The sequence below is a fragment of the Mytilinidion resinicola genome (genome assembly GCF_010093595.1).
Source record: "Mytilinidion resinicola strain CBS 304.34 unplaced genomic scaffold BDZ99scaffold_28, whole genome shotgun sequence".
Lineage (NCBI taxonomy): Eukaryota > Fungi > Ascomycota > Dothideomycetes > Mytilinidiales > Mytilinidiaceae > Mytilinidion > Mytilinidion resinicola.
Window position 1 is genome coordinate 98476 of NW_022985464.1, and position 19345 is coordinate 117820.

Sequence of the window (19345 nt, forward strand, 5' to 3'; positions counted from 1 at the left end):
ACGGGTATGCTGCACAGCCTTGCCATAAGTAGCCTCACGTACGGCCTCACGTACGGCCTCACGTACGGCCTCACGTACGGCCTCACGTGAGGCCTTACGTGTAGCTGGCCTATATATATAGCCTCACGGAAACGGTAAGAATGCACAATGAAATAGTGAGGCTGTACAGCCTTCCCATTTCATATAGATGCGCGTGAGAATTAAGCGCCGGAGCTTCCTCCGAGCCCTCCGGACCAATCAGAAGATCAGACGTAAGAAGGGTGTATACGGAGTAGAAAAGGGGTGTACACCGAGTAAATATAGGGTGTACATTTAGCAGCGCCCAATTATTACTCCGTGCTTTAACAGCTTTGTATAGGTCTCGTTAGGCATTATTCCACTAGAAAAATCATCGCGAATTGTCTTATTTATTAAGGCAGAGCGCTTCCTATTACATACTAATGCAGTTGCTTTAAGGCTGGCGATATAACTAAAATACAATGCCTCCTCTGTCTCCTATAGCCACCTACGCTTATTAGTAATAGAGCTACCAGGAGGCTCTTTTGTAAGCGTGCCCTTCATCGTACAATTAGTCTTATTAGACAATGTATTGCGTATACGGTTTGTAGGTTCTGGATTGCCTGCATAGCAGTATCAGAACCATATCTTCTTTACCGCCTTTTCCGCCGTCTTGTCATGTTTTAAGCGGTACTTTACAAGCCCCTAGCCTTGCTCCTTTGCATGCTGCAAGAGCACCTCCTCGGCTTCCTCTAATATATTATAATACCGCATTGGGGGCGGCTGGAGGGCTATAGTAAGTGTATTGTGTAGGTAGAGGAGTATACAGCAATTGCTTCTGTTCGCGGCTGCATTTAGAGAGAGTATTTGGAATTAGTAAGCAAGTTAAGCGAGCGAATCGGAAGCACCGGAACATTGCTCCGAGCCAATCAGAAGGTGGTGAAGCGCCAAGAAGAGGGGGGTGTACGTGTAGCGATTAGGGGGTGTACGAGTAGCGCTCCCCTTTATATAGAACTATGGGAAATATCAATGTGTGCACAGAGTCTGAGTTGTTTGAAGTTAATGTACCTATTGATTTTCTCGTCACGCCGGGTTTCTCGGCAACCAGGGACGGACCTTAGTTAGCTAGATTTTAGCAGCTGTTGGCTCATGTACCCGTGCATCACGACAAAGAACATCTCATCTGGACCACACGGACGTCTCTTTCAGCCTGTTCGAGAGAAAGAAAACGCTACCCGGGCCTGCAAACATCACACAAACAAGTTTTTTTCGAAATATTGTTTAGATTGCTCTTCGAATAACATCGACCAACGACATAGTACCAGAAATGCTACCAAAAACAAGTCTCTCCACAACGGCCCATTGGAGTAGGATATTTCTAGACCTTGAAGAGACCGCAGAGTTCGAAGAGACCAGGCCGATCAGCACTCGCGCCTCACGTACTCATCGCGCCTCGCGTACTCCCCGCGCCTCACGCACTCTTTTCTGGGTCACATCAGTAGAGCGTGGCCTACTTCTCGCCGCTCTTGCAAAGAAGCGCTCAGAAGTTGATCTCCTCCGTACCGAAGTCGAGCACCGCCCCATCACCGACGTTTCTTCTCTGCACGAGCCTATCGGTCCTCCTATCGTCGCGATTTTCATAGTAGCGTACGCGCTGGGCGACATCCAGGCTGTCATCTACCTTATCATCCTGTTTCTCGTCCCGATTCTCATTTTGGGTCTCTACGCGTCACTACTGCGGCTAAAGAGGCTAAAGCCGCAAGTCCTAGATGGTAGCATTGACAAGGACAGGGGGAAGGAGAAGAAGAGCGCAAAGGTGTGGGGGCCTTCGGCCGAGCAATGGGAACGAAGAATGCAGTGGGAAGCAGCGTGGTGTTGGATAGAGCGCCATCTGGATTACTACGCCGACCACTTCATCGCGTGGGATCGACATCCCGGAGGGACGAAGACCGCGGTTTGGGAAGAGCTTGTAAGAGTCTGGAGGGAGTGTGAGGAGCTGGAGTAGAGGGCGAGGAGACCTGATCTGGGGGAATGCAAATTTCGTTGCGCCTCACAATCTCGTGAATCCGAGCGCATCTATTGAGGGAACACGATAATATATATCGACGGGCATAGTCAACATTACTGGTCCCGCCAATATACGGCCTACCTAGCACCAAAACAGCTGGATCCCAGCTACTGGCTCTGCTTCAGATCCCACAATTCGATTTATATCTGAGATAGCTACCACGTGACACTAGCCCCTAATGATACAGCAAGGGTGCTCTATTGGTCGATGCACATCTCACTGTTGCCTAGCGAAACCTACCGAGCGTATAAAGAACAAAAACCAGAAACTCAACTATCATCTCATATTTAAGCTGACTTCAAGTAATATCAATTTATTCATATACCGTTTTTATTTGCATCACCATGTCTGTGTTCGCCCCCAAAATCGCCCCAGCAGAACTCCAAGAGCCCCCCTCCGCCATCGACCAAAAAGCCCAGATCCTCGTAGACCACATACGGAAAAGCAAGCACTTTATTGCTTTCACGGGTGCCGGGATCTCCACTTCTGCGGGCATCCCCGACTTCCGCGGCCCAGAGGGCAACTGGACGCTGCGCGCCCAAGGGCGGCAGCGCACGGAAAAAGTAAACACATTAACTGCTATTCCGACGCCTACGCATATGGCGTTGGTGGAGCTGCAGAATCGGGGGATGTTGAAGTATCTTGTTAGTCAGAACTGTGATGGACTGCATAGGCGGAGTGGAATATTGCCAGTGAGTCTGACTACCTAAACCATAACGTAACAATAGGAGGTCATTTGATGCTGATTGTCGCATGAAGGGCCGCATATCCGAACTCCACGGCAACAGCAACCGCGAATTCTGCCAGAGCTGCGGAAAGGAGTATCTCCGCGGTGCGCTGCCCCTATTCTTGCCTCCTGCACCCCGCCCCGGCCCCTTCTCCCTTACTCATACCTAAGCAGACTTCCGCGCGGTCGCCACCTACGAGAAAAGCGACCATGACCACCGCACGGGCCGGCGCTGCGCGCTCCCAAACTGCGCCGGCCCCCTCCTCGACAGCATCGTCAACTTCGGCGAAGACCTGCCCGCCAAGCATCTCTCCTCCGCCCGCGCGCACGCCAAGCAAGCAGATCTGTGCCTCACGCTCGGCTCCTCTCTCACCGTGACGCCCGCGAACGAAATCCCAGCCGTCGTCGGCAAGCGGAAGGGCGGGAAGCTGGTGATCTGTAACCTTCAACCCACGCCGCTCGACGACCTCACCAGCGTACGGATCTATTCAAAGACGGATGAGCTGATGACGGGAGTTATGGCGAAGCTCGAGATCCCGATTCCGCCGTTTGTGCTGCGGCGGCGGTTGGTGGTTGAGATGGAGAGCGCGGGGGGTGCGAAGCCGCGGCACGCGATGACGATTAGCGGGGTTGATGTGGACGGGACGCCGGCGACGTTTCTGCAGTCGGTGAAGCTGAAGGATAGCAGACGGGTGGTGCGGGCGGAGCCGTTTGTGATTAGTTTCCGGGAGGAGTTGGAGGAGGGGAGGGAGTTGAGGTTGGAGCTGGAGTTTATGGGACATTATGGCGAGTGCAATGCGGAGGTTGTGCATGTTTTTAGCGGGGACCGGGGGTCACGGAGCGAGCATTTGCTGGAGTATGAGGTTGGTGGGCAAGGGTGGGTGGTGTCACAGGTGTAGTAAAGCAGAGACTTGAAAGAGAGTCTAGAACAAAAAGATACCAAGCTAGATACCCCCTTGTCATCGCCGAAAGTCATAATTTAGAGAGCAGGCTCCTTGCCTCTTCGTTAAGCCGTTCGCCGAATACCCGAATATCCAGGATTATAGGCACTTTTAGTCCCTCTGCGCTTTCCGCCTCGCTCCAAGAAATCAGGCCCTACCTTCAGAGTGCAAGCATATGAGCCCTACAGCTTCAGTGAATCGCCTCAGATTGCACATCCAATTTTCTCCGCCTCCGCCTGCAGCTCCTCCTCTGTCTTACCAACCTCCTTAGAACCCTCCTCAACCTCCTGGCAATCACATCCAAACCGCTGTCTGAACTCAAACTGCGGCAGCCCCTCGAGCAGGTCCAACCCGTTATTGCTCGCTTTGATGCGTGCATACCGTCCACTCACCGCCGTGCCGTCTGCGATGACCTTCATGTGCACCAAGACCATCGCAACCACCGTCGGGCGGGCGCCCGGGATCACAGAGTCGCACATGCGCGTCGCAATGCGCCAATCCTGGCAGCCTAAGCCGACCTGGAGCAACTTCGTCAACTTGGTCGTAGGGTGGTTGTTCGCAAACGTATCGTAGATGCTCATGTCTTCGAAGTAGGACTTGACATGCAAATCGAAGAACTGCTGGACGGTATTGAAATCGAACTCAGAGTCGACGAAGAGAGCGCCGACGAACGCTTCGATGATATCAGCCAGGCATTTCGGGGGTTCGCTGACTGTGGTCCAGTAGTCTGGCGAGCCCTTGGCCTCGCATTCCGCTTCTTTCACCTCGGTGACGTACTCGCGAATCTGGTGCTGCAGGGCCTGGTTGTTGTGGCGAAGGTGGACGTGGAAGTCGAGCTTGACGCAAAGGGCACCGAGGAATTTGTTCGACACCATAGGCATCTTGTGCTCGGTGAGCCATTGAGGGTCTTTGGTGGGATAGCGGTAGAAGAGATGGGCCACGAAGACCATGTCCAGGAGAGAGTCACCGAGGAATTCGAGACGCTGGTAGTGAGGAATCTTCTCCCACATATAGGTCTGGGAGGGGTGGACGAATGCGGAGCGGAGCAGTCGGGGCCACTTGAAATGGTATGGGTGCTTCTCCTCAACTTGCGCAGCCAGATCAAGTTGGGATGCTGTGGCTTCGACGTACTGGTACTTCGGCATCGAGTAGGCTTTGTAGTAATCCGCCCATTTTTCCATCTTGTGGTCGTCGTTGTCAACCATGACCTTGACCGCCTTGACAGCTTGGTCCCATCTCGCCGGCTCAAATGTACCGAGTTCGTTGTGCTCCATAAAAGCGGCACCGATGAGGGCTTCGCAAATATCGGCAACGGACTTATCTCCTAGACGGACCCGGATGACATCGTCTCCAGTCTTCTTAGATCCTTTGCCATGTAAGAGCTTCAAGCCTTCAGGGTACCACAGTCGCCGAGAGAACGCCATACTACGCACATATTCGTAGAGTTGTAGTTTCCTAGCCGTCTTGAAGAGGTTCTTATTGCACAAGAGCAACATGCGCCTCACATGGAACTCGAATTCGTTATCATCCGGGCGCTGGACGAAGACTGAGATTGATGTCGCCATCTTCAGAAAGCAATCACCCATGAACTCAAGACGCTCGTAATTTGGTCCCATGCCGGATCTAATATTAATCTTTTCTCCTTCATGGTCTTCCGTATTGTCGGAGTCCTTTGTCAAAGCCTCCAAAGCTAGCGCGGGACCGACTTCAAGACCTGAGACTTTACAGGCATCCAACGCAATGAGATATGAATCAAACCGATGGATGATGGCGGGGAAGGTATAGCACGTGGCTACAAAATTGGCAGGGAGCTATTTCATGTCAGCAGATACTTCAAAGTCGTAGAAAAACTTACAGATGAGAATCTCAGAGGCTCCGGACACACATAAGCCGAGCACTGTGAAACAATCTCGTCATCGGTCTCAATCGGCGCCAAGAGATTGCGTCTGAATGGAACTTTCTCGACCGCCACTACTGGTTGCGACAAGTCCCATTTCCGGATAGTCCTTGACTTGGACCAAAGGCTGACGGAATAATCCAGAATGTTGTCGTTGAATCTCTTGTTGCGCGGAGCCGTGGAGGGAACAGGGTCCAATGGCTTCTTACTCGGATCCACCGCGATAGAAAAGAATCTACGTCCACCATCCCACAAATCGACAATGAACCGATTTGCCAAGCTCTCATTGGGAACTTCGGGAGTCCATCGTGCATCGTTATTATAATGAAAGATCATATTAACATCCTCCCAATTAATGAGATCAAGCGGGTGGCCGTGACTAGAATCAAGTAGTGAGCTAATCGGCTTCAAAGGGGCCAGCCAATAAGTCATCTTTGAGGCGTCGTTCTCAAATATCTTGGCAAAGATGTCGTGATAGACTCGCAGAGTCACCAGCGTAAGCTGCTCCAACTGCTCCTCAGATACCTCGAAGGACTTATCGAGAGATACTGATGTGACGCCCGTCTGCGTTCCATTTGCAAGATAGAGAGGGAATACAGGCATCGAGGGGAATTTCTGGCGGGTGAGCAGGCAGATTGGCGTATGAGGTCTCTCCAAGCCATTGTCCAAATCCAGAATGGTCATGTAGAGAGTCTTTGGGCGCTCGCCTCGACCGTAATTCCAGAATTCCGGCTTAGTGCGCATTAGGTAGAGGTCCTTTTTCTTGGCATCGAGCGCAAGCTGAGCATTCCGCATGGCAGGAAGCTGCTTGGTGTAGATAGGAAGTAGATGTCCATTTATGTATCTGCCCTTCCAAAGCGCGATACACGCTTCGAACGCAGCACCTTGCTTTGCAATAGCCTTCTTGCTTGCAGCGACACCTAAGGCAGAGCGAATTGGTGAAGCATCTGGGAGTATGACCTCGCAGATGAATTTGCCCCCCTGCCGGGCTATGATGTAGGCTGGTTGGGAAACCGCCTCTTCCCCTTGCGGTAAACAAGCACAGAAATGTGCGAGAACTCCAAGGCTTGAACCGTAGGTAAGCTTCGCGCCAGTCTTAGGATCGGTAAAAGATCGTAGGCTCCGTTGCTTCGCAATTTCGTTCTCAGCATCCGCGTCAAGCACATCAATGAGCCGATCAGCTGGCAGCTGCTGGCAAAAGCTGCGCATTATTCTCTCTGCACCTCGAGCCTCGTATACAGTTTGGCTCTGTGAAAGATTGCCTTTTTCGACCATATGAAGATACTTTGAGTTCTTGTGGCGGGCCCGACCCCGTGACTGAACGTAGGATATCATCGTCCGGTAGAGATCGAAACGGACCACGAGATTGCACTGGGGAATATCCAGGCCCTCTTCGGCAACTGATGTGGCAAAGAGGCAGTTTAATTCGCCTTTCCTAAAGCTTGCCACTGTGAGAACCTGTTGTCGTAGCGAGACATTGACGTTCTCGGCGTTAGAGTTGACTCCGACAAGTATTCCGCCACGAAGATACGAGCCGCCAAGGTGCTTGGTGATGAGCAACAGAAGCCGCGCAGTGTACCGACGTTCGACAAAGACTATGCAACGGGCCTCCGTATCTCTGCTGAAATACTGTCGAAGCCATTCGATAAGTGACTTGACTTTAGAGCTAATATCGTTCAGATCATCTTTTGGGATGCCAAAGTCGAAGTTCTTCACCACCTCCGCAGCTTGGCGTAGCAAAGCAACTTCTGCGTCGAGCTTCGCCATTGACCTCGCTACCTTTTGTGCATGGAAGCGCCTCTCTTGTCTCATTTCAGTCTTGCGCTCCTCTTCTTCTGAGAACGCAAAAGACCAGTAGATGTCGGCGGCCCATTTACCCAGCTCGGAACTGATTTCTTTAGAAACCCGGAATAACTTCTGGAAAGGGCGCAGATCCCCGAAGCAAGCTCTCAGCTGTTGGTGCAACTGAGTCTCGAAAGGGGCTGGAAGAGCTTCGTAGTACACCACATCCTCGAAAGGCTTGCTAATCTGATTCTGCATCAAAGTTAGGTCGGAAGTGGTCGCAATTTTGCAATGCAACAGGTTTTCGAGTTCGCTGATACTCGTCAGTAAAGATTCGTGGGGGTATATTTGGGACCATTACATCGCTGCTTGCTTTACGTCGACCTTGGCATCAACCGGAGAAGCAGTCATTCCAAATACCTTTGGTCGCTTAGATAGAACAGTCTCTGCCATGTAATAATCCTTGAGTATCCTAACGATGGCGAACACATGTCAGCATTTGATCAGCTGAGCGGGAGATGGAGACAATACCGGGCGTATGCATGGTTCTTCTTGGCGTGATGAGCCTCGTCAAAGATGAGAAGATTAATCCTAGCCATACTGATGAACGAGTGCATCAAGCATTGGACTAGAACTTCCGCCGTGCAAACAATCACCATGTTGCTAGCGAAATGCTTCTGCCACGTCTTGGCCTCCCAGAGGTCGACGCCCATTGAGCCGCACAAACCGACAACATTGTGGTCGAGACCGCATTGAAGAACGTTGGTCTGCTGGAAGACCAGGTTGACGGAGTCCACCTACAGGTGAATTAGTCGTGATCCTACAATAGGCAGTGCTCTGAAGGACTTACGAGGAAGAAAGCAAGCCTAGGAGGATTCTCTTTAGCCCGGCTCTCAAGCTCTTCATCGATGATGTAACGGAGGAGTAGAGTCGCGATGTGCGTCTTGCCCGAACCGGTGTCAAGAACAGCGATGATGTTCTCCTGCTTCGCTTTCTCAAACAGCTCCATCTGGTAGTCTCGAGGGCTCGTGATCGTAGCGCTGACATCTTGCTTCGCGAGAATGTCCTTGATAGACAAGGTCTCGTCGTCGGCGCCCTGAATGGCCTGCTTAACCTCTTGCTCCGTAATCTGCTCAGTCCTCTTGTTTGCCCATGCTGTGAAGACTTCATTTTGGGCCTTGCGCTTCTCGGACGAGGTCTTGGGGGCATGTGCGTGAGCAACGTCGCAGTCGATGTCAACGTCCGACTCGTCATCACTGTGATCTGTCCCTGCGCCGTTGATAAGCTCCTGCTCCTCGTCACTATCTAGCTCCTCCTCTAGGTAGGATTCCTCAAGCTCCATTGTTGTACACGTATACAGGTATGGGTATCAATGAACAATGTCGCTTTAGACAGTAAAGATGGAGTGGATGTAGATGTCAAAAGTAGGAGGTTAGTCAGTTAGCCACGTACAAGGAATGAACCCGCCCTTCGGGTCAGGGGACTCGGGTCCTAGCGCGCCGCGAACAAGCGGTGTGCAAACCTGTGAGTGCTGTGATCTGGGGACAGTGACAATCATCATGAAGTTGTGAATTAGGACATCAAACACGGAATCGGCAGAACTTGAGAGCTGAGACGAAAGAGCATGAAGAGTAAGTGAAAACGGCGCTACCAGTCAGCGATATAAATCAAGAAGTGCACCGAAGTTCCGTTAGTTAGGCCTCATTATCTGAAGGTTCTGTTGAAGTGAGGTTGGTGGGGTAGAGAAGGTGTTGTCGTCGCGTTAAACGCTCGCGATCACGTGCTGATTAGATAGGATTCCGCTCTTACAAAGGTAGCTTGGTCCTAAGACAACCCTGGAACAACACCACCAGCGGTGATACTCGCACCTAACAACGAAGCCATGGATGAAGACCAGCCCAAAAGCATAAGATGGCTGTTCGTAGAAGCGGAAAGACGTCGTGACCAGCTCGAGAAGTCCTGGGATTCCAACAGCACTGCCTACCAGGAAAATCTCACGGCGGCAATCGCCACGTACGAAGAATGTTTGCGTGTAGCAGACCAGGTCTCACTCTACAGCCCGAATGAGACACTCGATGACATCTCTAGCGGGGACTTGCAGTACGTGTCTTTCTAGCCATGAAGCCAGATTCGAGCAGATACACTAAACTTTACAGATACATGCCGCTCAACTACCACCTCGCTGAGCTCATTCTAAAAATCACGGGGGGCGACCGCAAGGCCTACATCAAGCGGGCGCAAATTTGTTACGAGAAGTTCCTGAAACTACTGGATTCGTACGACATGCTCTCCAAGTCCGACGCTAGGCTGCTGGAGCGCTATCTCGACGCCCGCGACGAGTTTTCCACGGCGTCGACGACGGACGCCGCAGCCCGACGCGAGATGAAGATCTCGAGGTTCAAGGAGGAAAAGGAGCTGAAACGGAAACTAGAGGTCCGTACCCTTGATTGCGTAATCTGCCCTTGCAACGTTTGCTCATGTAGTGGTTGCAGTATCTCAGACAGAACCCCACGGCGCTAGAAAACGACGATGCAGCCTTGAGGCAGCTTCACATGACTAACGTTGCACTATGCGTTCACCAAGCATTTCAGTCTCTAGAGTCATGCGCGCAAGAGTTGAAGATCCTTGCCTTGGCTCCGCCAGCACCACCTGCAGGACAGCCTCAGAACCCAGGTGACTCTCGCCAGGAAGATAGAGGCGATGCGTACTCTGAGCGCTTAGATAACCCCCTCGTTGGGGGCTTGAGGTCATCCGGCCCCATTCTCAGTAGCGATGGCAAGCCCTTGCGGCCATTCACGTTGCTAGACAACCGACAGGTGTTGCGACAAGGCGTGTTCAGGCCTGATCACAGCCTACCCACCATGACGATCGATGAGTATCTGGAGGAAGAGAAGCGAAGAGGTGGGATTATCGAAGGGGGCGGTGAGCAGTCCGGGATCCGCCCTGAGCCGAACGAAGATGACCTGGTTGCTGCAGATGCGGAGACAATGAAGGCGCGTGCATGGGATGAATTCAAAGAAGACAACCCGAAAGGGTCAGGCAACACGCTGAACCGTGGCTGATTAGGGAATATGACGTATCTATCCGAAGCACGTGTCTACGTATGTTGTCCCACGCTGAATGCAAGTCTAATAGGAGACATGCAGTCATGATACGTAGCGAGAGTGTAGCGAAAATCTAGCGAGAGTGTATACATGTGTGACAGATCAGAGCTTATATTTCCCTAGTTCAGGCCACTTCTGAAGCACGGCGGTGATCAAATCCTCCGAAAGTAGCTTGTAGGCCTGAAGATCTCGCATGAGTAGTGGTTAGCGTCTCGCTGTATGTTTCAATAAAGCATCAAACTCACCAAGGGACCGAAATGCAACCCATCTGTGAAGAATCCCTTCTTGAACTCCTTGGCGCCAGGAAGTCCGCATCCTGGCAGCTTGTTCTCATCGTAAGCATCTTCAGCATTGAGTCTGCCTTGTTGTTCAAGTGCGGTGTCTATCAGGCTTTTCCAAAAGTTCAAGCCGATAACTCTATCAGTCAATGCCACGTATGATTCTGCGATCTCCATAACTTTTTCGGCGTATTGTTTCTTATTCATGTAGGTGCGGTAGCCACGTGCCTTTTTCTCCTCCTCCAGAGACGCCTGCAAGTCCTCGCTGTTGGACCCAATCGGGGAATCTGGCAACGATTCGCGGATGTTGATCGGCGGTGGAGTGATAAGCACGATTTTAGTATCTGTCATTGCCTTCGTGGATAAGATCGTCTCCACGAACGCCCGCAGATTCGCCTCATACTTGTCTAGCGGAACGTGGCCGGACCATGGGGGTAGACAAGCATCATTCGCTCCGAGAAAGATGGTGAAGAGGAGAGTGGGGGGTGCGTTCGGATTCTTGGCACGCGAAATGATCTTCTCAAAGTTGGGTGCAAGCATCGACGATGTATACCTGTTTGTACATACACAATCGGTGAGCTCGTGGAAGACCACACCAAGACCCTGAGTTTATCTGATCTGCGGATTGGTTTCTTACCCTGCGCGACCTGGGAGTTGGGGGTTAGCGATGAAGTTTGAAATCGCTATCTCGCATGAAGTATCGCGTAGCATACCTTCGTTGAGCACCTCGGCCTTGCCCTTGTATTCTTCTTCCAAAACCCAACCAAAGCCGGCGTTGTATTCGTTGAATGCCCAGTCCGTCAATGAGTCGCCAAAGAGGACGATCTTCGGGAGCTGCACGGTGCTTTCCATTCTGATATCAGGGTCCAAGTGATGTTGCGTCAACCGGGCCGCGTTTAGCGGATATCTGTCATCTGTGCGTGCGGTGGTGGTGTGGCAGAGTGTGGCTCCTGCGAACGTCCACCCCCAGCCTTGACGCTTCGACAGTCTGGTCCTAAGCGTGGGGAGCGCTAAGCCGCATACGGCAGACTCGTGGTGTTCTGATTGGGGTTTTGACGTAAATTGTTGCGATCGCTGGATTGGCCGGATTTGCATACATAGTTACACCCTCCCACGATACGCGCTGCGGGCAAACACTCACGGATAAATGAAGGGCATCGCGATATGTAGATTAATGCAAACTACCCGCTATTTCTGCCCACATATATATGCGATCGTCCGACTGATTCCTGTCTGAGACAAGCGACGCACACCACTGTGCCAGAATAAAGATCTGCAAGGCTGAATGTCAACTTTAAATCCACCGACGATCCGGATGAACGCAAGGTCTGTACCATTCCTGGTGCGCCTCAGCCAGGACTAGTCGGTCCTGCGCCTGCGGCAACTTCCAGAGTGTGGCAAGACTGTTGATAGACCACAGCAATCTACGAGTCTGAGCCGAGGCATTGGCAGGACGCTGTCCCACGAACTGGTGATAGTTGTCATAGCTTCGCCGCCGCCCATCGACTGGGTGGGCGTCAGAACGCGCCAATCATCGAAATGGCATGCAGGTACGCGGCATGTTCAGTGGCCGCCCGGCTCCTAAGTGATACCTACTCTATGGGTGGTGGTTCTGTGGCTGGCCCGGCGTTTCCTTACTTCACTTACGTTCCATTGGAGAGTCAGTTCCTCGTCTGTGTTCTGTGCTGTGGTGATGCGGGCGAGGCCTTCTGCCTGCACACTTTTCCCCGAGTGGAGAGTCAGTCTCGGATCTGTGCGCTGCATGCAACATTGGCAGGACAGTACATGTCCATGAGGCGCTTCTGTTTGCCATGGGCGTTTTAGTAGAACGGGAGAGCGTCGCAGGAGAGCTCCTTGTTGTATGAGACGGACCGAATGAGATAGGGACGGACGGCATGCCGCCTGATGCAATAACGCTTGTACCCGTCAGTCGCGCGGATAACTGGCGTGACAGTGAGTAATAGCAGATGCGCCGGGCATGGGATCCAATAGCGTGCAATACTTTTGGCCTGATTTCCGCACACGAGCGCGTACTCTATTGAAAAAGTCAGCAGTCAGCCATTTTGCGGCGCTCGAGATGCGCCAGTCCCTATAATTATTCGGCCCAAGCGGCCGTTTCTTCAACGCTCTTCAGCTCTTGGCTCTGATACCGTGGCTGGCTCCTTGCAACCCGCGCGGTTGGGGGCACGGCTGCTGCAGCCACATGCCAAAGAAGCTCGTGGGGGAATGCAGCGCGGTCGTGCCTGGCCGAGACAAGCCTCAGTGCCGTTTACCAGGCGTCTCCTAGGCGTCTCCAGGCGTCTCCCAGGCACCGCTAGGGCGCAGAGATTGTGTAACTGTAGGCGACGCCACTCGAAACGCGACCAACGAGAAGGCTGGCCTGTGCCTGTGGTGTTGAATGCACCGAGGACGCATGCAAACAAGGTTGGCGGGTGGCCTGCTGCAGAGATCCGGGGACGAGAAAGGGGGCCCTGGGCTGCCGTAGCCCCAGCACGACCGCGGTCGAGTGCCCTGGCAGCCTCGAGGTCTCGAGAGTGGATCGATGAATGTTTGGGGTTCTTCAAGGGCGGATCGGGGGTCCCACACCATATAGGAGTCGATAGATGCAATGGGCACCCACCTGAGCACAGTCCGCAGGATGTGTGGACATACCTCCGAGTCGGCAGAAAGCAGGTACCAGTCGGCAGAGAGTACCAGGGTTCTGCGCAGCAGATATCGGACAGGCAGGCCGGTTGGTGTTGAAGCGGGCGCCAGGTGGAAAAAGCAATGCGCCTGCTGCATTGCACCGTGGTGGGACCTGCGATGGGCGGCGGACCGGGGGGGCGTCCCACACTAGCGGCTTCGTCGGACTGGGGGGGCAGTGGACTGAGATAACCCACCCACACACAAGGGCAGCAGCGGACTTGCTCCATCTCACACAATGTGTGCTTACTTTTGGGCCCAGTCGAAACAAGCAGACGGGCACAACCGAGGGGCCGTAGAAGGCGCAGTCTCAGCACCCCGTCCCGGCCGACGCCCCAGACGACACCGAGTTGTGAATAGTACATATCAATGAGACACCCCCCCACGAGCTCGGCCTCCATCAGTAGTACCTCGCAGTCAGAACGCCAATGGCCACCGGCGTGACCCTCGCCAAGTCGTAGTGCCTTCGTGTCTGCACCTCACCAAGCTGCCGTCATCGCCAAAGACTACACCGAACTGCCTCTCCGGGCATTGACGCTGCTGCGAGAGTGAGACGGCCGAAGCAGCTCCCGAAGCTGACCGTGCCATTCGACATGTCGTCAGGGTAAGACTCCTCCTCCAGCCTCTGCTGCGCCCGAGACATGGGCTGCCAGCGTTGTCTTGCATGTGCAGTCGTGGTGCAGGCGCTGACCGGATATCAGAACATTGAGTGCCTTGACGGCCTCGCTGAAGGCCAATTTCTCCGCCCCGACGACGCCCTACCCATTGCCCGAGGACCTCCAGCAGACTATCGAGGCCTTCTTGGAGCACTACCACGACATCAGCGACCACGACTCGCAGCGACTGCAGGATGAGCTGCTCCCGCTCTACAAGAAAAACGTCGCCGACGCTCCCGAGAAGCATGGTCCGTTTCTCGGCGCCCTGCGACTGCTGCAACCAGCCATACGCGGAGAAAGCCGGCTGGAGGAATGGTGGACGCTGGCAATACGGCCTACGATTGACGCGTTGGGACACAAGCGGGACGAGATTGAGGATGCGCGGTCATTCCTGCAGGAACTGTTAGTATTCGACGCCGACGACGATAAGGATGGGGAGAGGTCACGTGTGTCTGCACACTTCACCATGAAGCTGCTGGATGCGTATCTTGCGCGCACCAAGATACCGTCTGCGGACGAGGACTGCGTATCGCCGGAAGACGAATTCATTGCTCACGAGCTCGAATCTCAAGTGGTGGCATTCGGACGGAGGAAGCCGAAGGTATGCACGTTTCCATCGATGTTGATACTCGAGGCCTAACAATATACTAGGAGCTTCTTGTCGCGCTCGATGCATTGTTTGTAAAGAAAGATACCCGCGCCCAGGCTCTGAACCTCCTAAGCGCGTTTGTGCGCGTTCAGCCACCCCATCTATACCTTGTCCTTGAGACACAACTTATGCAACACCTGGAGACCTGCCTCATGGTCGACACCTCCGCGACCGTAATTGAACTGGCTCTGACGGTTCTTATCATGTTTCTACCGCACATCACGAGCTTGCTCACCACCGACCTGCACCTCAGCAAATTGTTCTTAATCTACAGCCGGCTCCTCTGTTGGGACCAGTTCGAGAAAGCTGAGCCAGAACAGAAAAAGAAGGAAGATGCTACCGGGATAGAGAAGGCGGTGCCCCGGCTACCTGAAGAGACCATTACAGTTCTCTGCAGGGCCAGCGACATACTGTCGTCGTCTGCGAGCGGCCTTCTCCAAAGCTCGCATGAGGCCGAGCCTGGATGGGAGAAGATGGATCGATCGTTCGACTCCACAGAGAGCACCGCCCCCGGCTTGCTGCACTACTTCACCTTCCTGTACGGGCTCTTCCCTCTCAACTTCATGAGTTATATTAGGAAACCTCGGAAGTACCTCAAGACTGTCGAATTCCCGGGCGCGGACGACTTTGAGTTCGACCAGGATCTAATTCGGAGTCGGACTGACCCGTTTCGGCAGGTGCATCTTTTGCACCCCAACATGTTCAACACCACGCCAGAGGACGAGCTCAGCGACAACCGATGGCTGAAGAGCGATCCCGCCGACGTGGTTACTGAGTGCATGGAGCTCTGTGTAGCTGTCTCGTCGTCACTGGATGATCCTGGCCCACCGCCTACCTCGAAATTACCTGACCTTCCGCCCCAACTACCCGATATCCCGGCGCCGCTGAACGTGACTTCTCGCAACGAGGACGTGCCTCAGAGTGGAATATTCATCCTCGACGACGATGGTACAATGATGAAGGACGAGCCTAGCACAAGCTGGCGAAACACTCAATCGACAATGTTCTCGCCGTCTGGTAACGAGGAGTCCGATGAACCCGAGCTGCCATCACGAAAGTCCTTCATCAGCGCGAACAAATCGTCGATTCCACCCTCACCAATTCTCAAGCCTCGCGATGTCGGTGACAGCCCCACATTGCCTCCTCTGAGCAGTATTAGTGACTGGGAGAACAAGACGGGGTTGAAGAAGAAGCCATCTCGAGATCTTCGCAAAGGCGGCACCATCTCTGCTCCTCATAGCGCTACTCCGCCCTCGCCTAGATTGGAAAATTTTGCACAAACCTTGACGCAGACCCAGTTGTCGACGTCTCCATCGCGTGGTGATGTCCAAGGCCAGAGCGTTGCGTCTCTGCAGCGTGAGATTATGCTACTGAAAAATGACCTGAACTTTGAGCGATACCTAAAACTGCAGCACTTATCTCACATTGGCCAATTACAGCGAAAGCACATCAAAGAAGCGACTGCCGAAGCAGAAACTCAAAACCTAATCAACAGCAACAGGACGTTGAAGGCGAAGCTCGCAAAAGCAAATGAATTGTACACGCAGCTTAAGAAAGAGACGCAGACAGGGCGAAGCCAGTCGAAGAAATGGGAAAGTGAACTCAGCTCGAAAGTTCGTTCTTACAGGGAAGAGTCCAAGACTTGGCATTCCGACGAGGAGTCCATGCGAGTGGATATTCAGAAGGCACAGAAAGACTGTGATCGATTGCGAAGACTAGTAGTCGAAAGTGAGGCACGAGAGTTCCACGCCAAGCAAAAACTAAAGTCGATGGAGCTGGATCTCGAACAGCTAGAGAATCTGCAGCGAGAGGTGGACGCCTTAAAAGAAAAGGTACAAAAACTGCAAGGGGTCAATGCCGAATTAGAGCCGACCAGGATGGAACGCGATAGCCTGCGTAGCGATCTCGAAATTGCCAACTTGAAGCTGAATAGTAGGGACGTAGAGCGGGAGCGGACGAGAAAGACGTTCGAACGCAGGATTTTGGACCTTGAAAATAGACTTCAAACAGCACAGGCACAAGGACAAGGAGCTACTCAACCAGGCCAACTTCCAAGATCCGTGCAGCAGATGCTTGACTCGACAATGGCTGCGAGCAATGCCAAGATGGACAAGCTGAAAAAGACACACTACCGCCTACTAGACCAGTACACCGAGTTAGAAATGCGCCTCCACGAGCTTGAAGGAGAGAACCAGGCCCAGGTGGGACGCATGAACTCAATGAGCTCGCGAGGACAATCTAGCATGACGAACATCAAAGAAGACGCTCCATATCAATATCTCAATCGCCAGGCCGCCGCCCCGGTTAGCAACACGGCGAATCCACGCTACACGCGTCCTTTAGTGACAGACCACCCTCAACAGTACGACTATTATAACGAATACAACTCCCCAAATTCGACCAGCAGCCCCGCAAACTACAACTACCCCGCCCGGCCTGTACGCCTTGAGTCACTGCAACAAGAAAAGCACGGCAAAGATCCGATCACACCGACTCAGGACCTATCCGCCGCATATGAGACCTCTCTGAACGCCTCCTTCCAATCTCCCAACAAGCCCGAGACAGTACACTCGAGCAGCAAGAGCAGCTGGTCCGTTGAAACCGGCAGCAGCGCCGAGCGGAGAAAGGCTAAAGTTGCGCCGAAATCGGATGTACGGGTTTACGGCCGTGGTGAGTCCTATTACTCCTAATCTACCGTTCGAAAAGGGCATGACTAACATGAACTCAGGCGGTGCACAAAACGTCGGAAAGAAAATCAAAGACAAGGCCGAAAAGGCCGAGAAGAAGGACAAAGCGCCTAAGACTGGCGGTTTCCGCGGCTTAAAGGGGATCATGTAGATGTGTTACTTCCTATCTCAACATCTCTGGTCCTTTTTTTCTTTTCTCATTCTTGGATCCGCGAAGTTTGATTCCGAGCTTCTCTTTTCTGATCAAATGGATTTTTTCCTTTGTTCTTGCTGCTCAGCTCCCCACCCAGCTTTGCGCATTTGTATTTTGTCTACTCACATTCCGCTACGACCGTCAATGTTTAGAGCCTAATCATCTTTCGTTACTCTGGGGGACATTTGGATTTATGCACTATGTTCCAACATGGGTGGTTGTTTTGTTTCTATTCGGGATACTAGGGAATGAGAAGGGGGGATATCTAGGACAGGCGACAGGATAGGACGGGTTAGGACGGGACACGGCAGGATGGGAAGAACGGTGGGCACAGCACCATCGGAATAGGTCCGTTCACTACATTTCAGCCATCGAAAAGTTTCATTACGACCCGTGCACGCGATCATGTCTGGCTGGTGGGTCCTGCAAACGCCGCTTTTGCTTCTTTCGCGAGCGCGTCTATCATTTTGGCGGCAAGCCACACCGAACAAGAGACGAAGGGAGATCTTCTCGAAGCGTAGCTTCTTCTAGAAGCTGTGGGTGGGGTGGAGGCGGTATCGCCATCCCGTGGGTTTTTGATTTAGCTTATCGCCGTGGCGGACGAGGCGAGGCGACGGCGCATTCTTAACCTCGCCACTGTTATCCGTCGTTTATTGTAACCTATGGTACATATGCTACGATCAAAACCTACCAATATCAAACCTCGGTTTGTTAACCCGTTCCAATGAGAGTTGAGATTGTGCTTATTCTGTGCGCCTTGCAACGCTTTCCCCCCCACGAACGAATCTACAGTGATTCGCACAGTGCAGCACACCAACGGCTACTGTTTTCCCCACCTAGCTTTCTGAACATGTGTCTAGCGTATCCCGCATGGTGCTGCGTCGAATTATTGGACCCGTGCTCAAGTGGGTCTGGGACTATTGAAGATTGACGTGGGGACGTGCGGGTGAACGCGCGGTGGTGTGCTGTGGTTACACAGAAAGAAATCGTCCACACGGAACCGATGCGCGCGCACGTGCGTAAGGCAATATATCAAAAGCACAGGTACTATACAAATACGGGCAAAGGCGGATTTTGCAAAATGCCGGCAATGCAACGTGAACGTGCTGGAGCACGAAAGCCGTATAGCAACTGAATTCCCTGGCTGTAGGTTACGTTAGAAGCGCGAGCGTTTGCTTCTAGCGGAATGCGGGGACGGGGTGGTTGCGTTGGGTCGGGACAGAGTAGATGGAAGACGGATGCGCGTCGACGAGGTATCGTCCGCTGTTATATAGGGTGCCATGTCATGGGATTAGAGTAGCCAGCCCGTAAGGTAATGGGTCGAACTCGGGAAGCGTGAAGTCTTCCAAACCTGAGGATCGTGGCGTTCAGACAGCCGGACTTTTGATGTAACCTGAAGCTAGTAAGTGTGAACATGGTAAATTTTTCGAACCTAGTCCCCGCTCGGTGGTCTCGGTGAAAGAAAGAAGGTAACTGATGGCGTTGACTTCAGATAGAAGTGTTTTATGTCCCTGCTAGAGTCAGGGGACCGTTGAGCTCGGCTAGGTACGAGAGTGTTTCAACTTCGGGGGGCCAAGGAGGGGTTACATAGAATCTACAAGGATAGGGTCGAGAAAGAGGATGATAAGACGAGGGCGGTGAGCTCCGAAGTTGAGCGAAGGCAGACTATCTCCGGTACAGGCAG

At 52.9% G+C, this 19345-nt stretch overlaps 6 protein-coding genes across 6 annotated transcripts; 4 read left to right on the top strand and 2 right to left on the bottom strand.

Moving 5' to 3' along the window:
* The first annotated feature begins 1044 nt into the window (after positions 1 to 1044).
* On the top strand, positions 1045 to 2206 carry BDZ99DRAFT_173946 (uncharacterized protein). Its single transcript, XM_033712995.1, has one exon. It carries the CDS (start codon positions 1325 to 1327, stop codon positions 2000 to 2002), a length of 678 nt encoding a protein of 225 aa, XP_033570034.1. The 5' UTR covers positions 1045 to 1324; the 3' UTR covers positions 2003 to 2206.
* On the top strand, positions 2207 to 3814 carry BDZ99DRAFT_173947 (NAD-dependent deacetylase sirtuin-7). The gene is made up of 3 exons (XM_033712996.1): positions 2207 to 2757; positions 2825 to 2897; positions 2967 to 3814. Exons 1-3 carry the CDS (start codon positions 2410 to 2412, stop codon positions 3689 to 3691), a joined length of 1146 nt encoding a protein of 381 aa, XP_033570035.1. The 5' UTR covers positions 2207 to 2409; the 3' UTR covers positions 3692 to 3814.
* BDZ99DRAFT_427543 (endoribonuclease dcr-1) lies at positions 3705 to 8676 on the bottom strand. The gene is made up of 5 exons (XM_033717163.1): positions 8263 to 8676; positions 7944 to 8209; positions 7774 to 7884; positions 5589 to 7725; positions 3705 to 5544 (listed from the first exon to the last, which is right to left on the bottom strand). The coding sequence occupies exons 1-5, from the start codon at positions 8419 to 8421 to the stop codon at positions 3937 to 3939; spliced, it is 4281 nt and encodes a 1426-aa protein (XP_033570036.1). The 5' UTR covers positions 8422 to 8676; the 3' UTR covers positions 3705 to 3936.
* Positions 8677 to 9254: 578 nt separating this feature from the next.
* BDZ99DRAFT_468424 (type 2A phosphatase-associated protein 42) lies at positions 9255 to 10695 on the top strand. Its single transcript, XM_033721235.1, has 3 exons — positions 9255 to 9512; positions 9569 to 9845; positions 9905 to 10695. The coding sequence occupies exons 1-3, from the start codon at positions 9295 to 9297 to the stop codon at positions 10472 to 10474; spliced, it is 1065 nt and encodes a 354-aa protein (XP_033570037.1). The 5' UTR covers positions 9255 to 9294; the 3' UTR covers positions 10475 to 10695.
* Positions 10619 to 11646, bottom strand: BDZ99DRAFT_400177 (SGNH hydrolase; the record flags this gene model as incomplete). The annotated part of the gene is made up of 3 exons (XM_033716167.1): positions 10619 to 10696; positions 10762 to 11373; positions 11521 to 11646. 3 exons carry the CDS (start codon positions 11644 to 11646, stop codon positions 10619 to 10621), a joined length of 816 nt encoding a protein of 271 aa, XP_033570038.1.
* A 2327-nt stretch (positions 11647 to 13973) lies between these two features.
* BDZ99DRAFT_174048 (uncharacterized protein) lies at positions 13974 to 17736 on the top strand. Its single transcript, XM_033712997.1, has 4 exons — positions 13974 to 14080; positions 14178 to 14733; positions 14784 to 17451; positions 17510 to 17736. Exons 1-4 carry the CDS (start codon positions 14070 to 14072, stop codon positions 17617 to 17619), a joined length of 3345 nt encoding a protein of 1114 aa, XP_033570039.1. The 5' UTR covers positions 13974 to 14069; the 3' UTR covers positions 17620 to 17736.
* The last annotated feature ends 1609 nt before the right edge of the window (positions 17737 to 19345 follow it).

Coding starts and splice junctions, on each gene's coding strand:
- BDZ99DRAFT_173946 (XM_033712995.1), top strand. CDS start 1,325: ATGCTACCAAAAACAAGTCTCTCCACAACGGCCCATTGGAGTAGGATA.
- BDZ99DRAFT_173947 (XM_033712996.1), top strand. CDS start 2,410: ATGTCTGTGTTCGCCCCCAAAATCGCCCCAGCAGAACTCCAAGAGCCC. Junction 2,758..2,824: donor GGCGGAGTGGAATATTGCCA/GTGAGTCTGACT, acceptor TGTCGCATGAAG/GGCCGCATATCCGAACTCCA. Junction 2,898..2,966: donor CGGAAAGGAGTATCTCCGCG/GTGCGCTGCCCC, acceptor ATACCTAAGCAG/ACTTCCGCGCGGTCGCCACC.
- BDZ99DRAFT_427543 (XM_033717163.1), bottom strand. CDS start 8,421: ATGGAGCTGTTTGAGAAAGCGAAGCAGGAGAACATCATCGCTGTTCTT. Junction 8,210..8,262: donor CTAGGCTTGCTTTCTTCCTC/GTAAGTCCTTCA, acceptor ATTCACCTGTAG/GTGGACTCCGTCAACCTGGT. Junction 5,545..5,588: donor AGCCTCTGAGATTCTCATCT/GTAAGTTTTTCT, acceptor GACATGAAATAG/CTCCCTGCCAATTTTGTAGC.
- BDZ99DRAFT_468424 (XM_033721235.1), top strand. CDS start 9,295: ATGGATGAAGACCAGCCCAAAAGCATAAGATGGCTGTTCGTAGAAGCG. Junction 9,513..9,568: donor ATCTCTAGCGGGGACTTGCA/GTACGTGTCTTT, acceptor TAAACTTTACAG/ATACATGCCGCTCAACTACC. Junction 9,846..9,904: donor AGCTGAAACGGAAACTAGAG/GTCCGTACCCTT, acceptor TAGTGGTTGCAG/TATCTCAGACAGAACCCCAC.
- BDZ99DRAFT_174048 (XM_033712997.1), top strand. Junction 14,734..14,783: donor TCGGACGGAGGAAGCCGAAG/GTATGCACGTTT, acceptor ACAATATACTAG/GAGCTTCTTGTCGCGCTCGA. Junction 17,452..17,509: donor TGTACGGGTTTACGGCCGTG/GTGAGTCCTATT, acceptor ACATGAACTCAG/GCGGTGCACAAAACGTCGGA.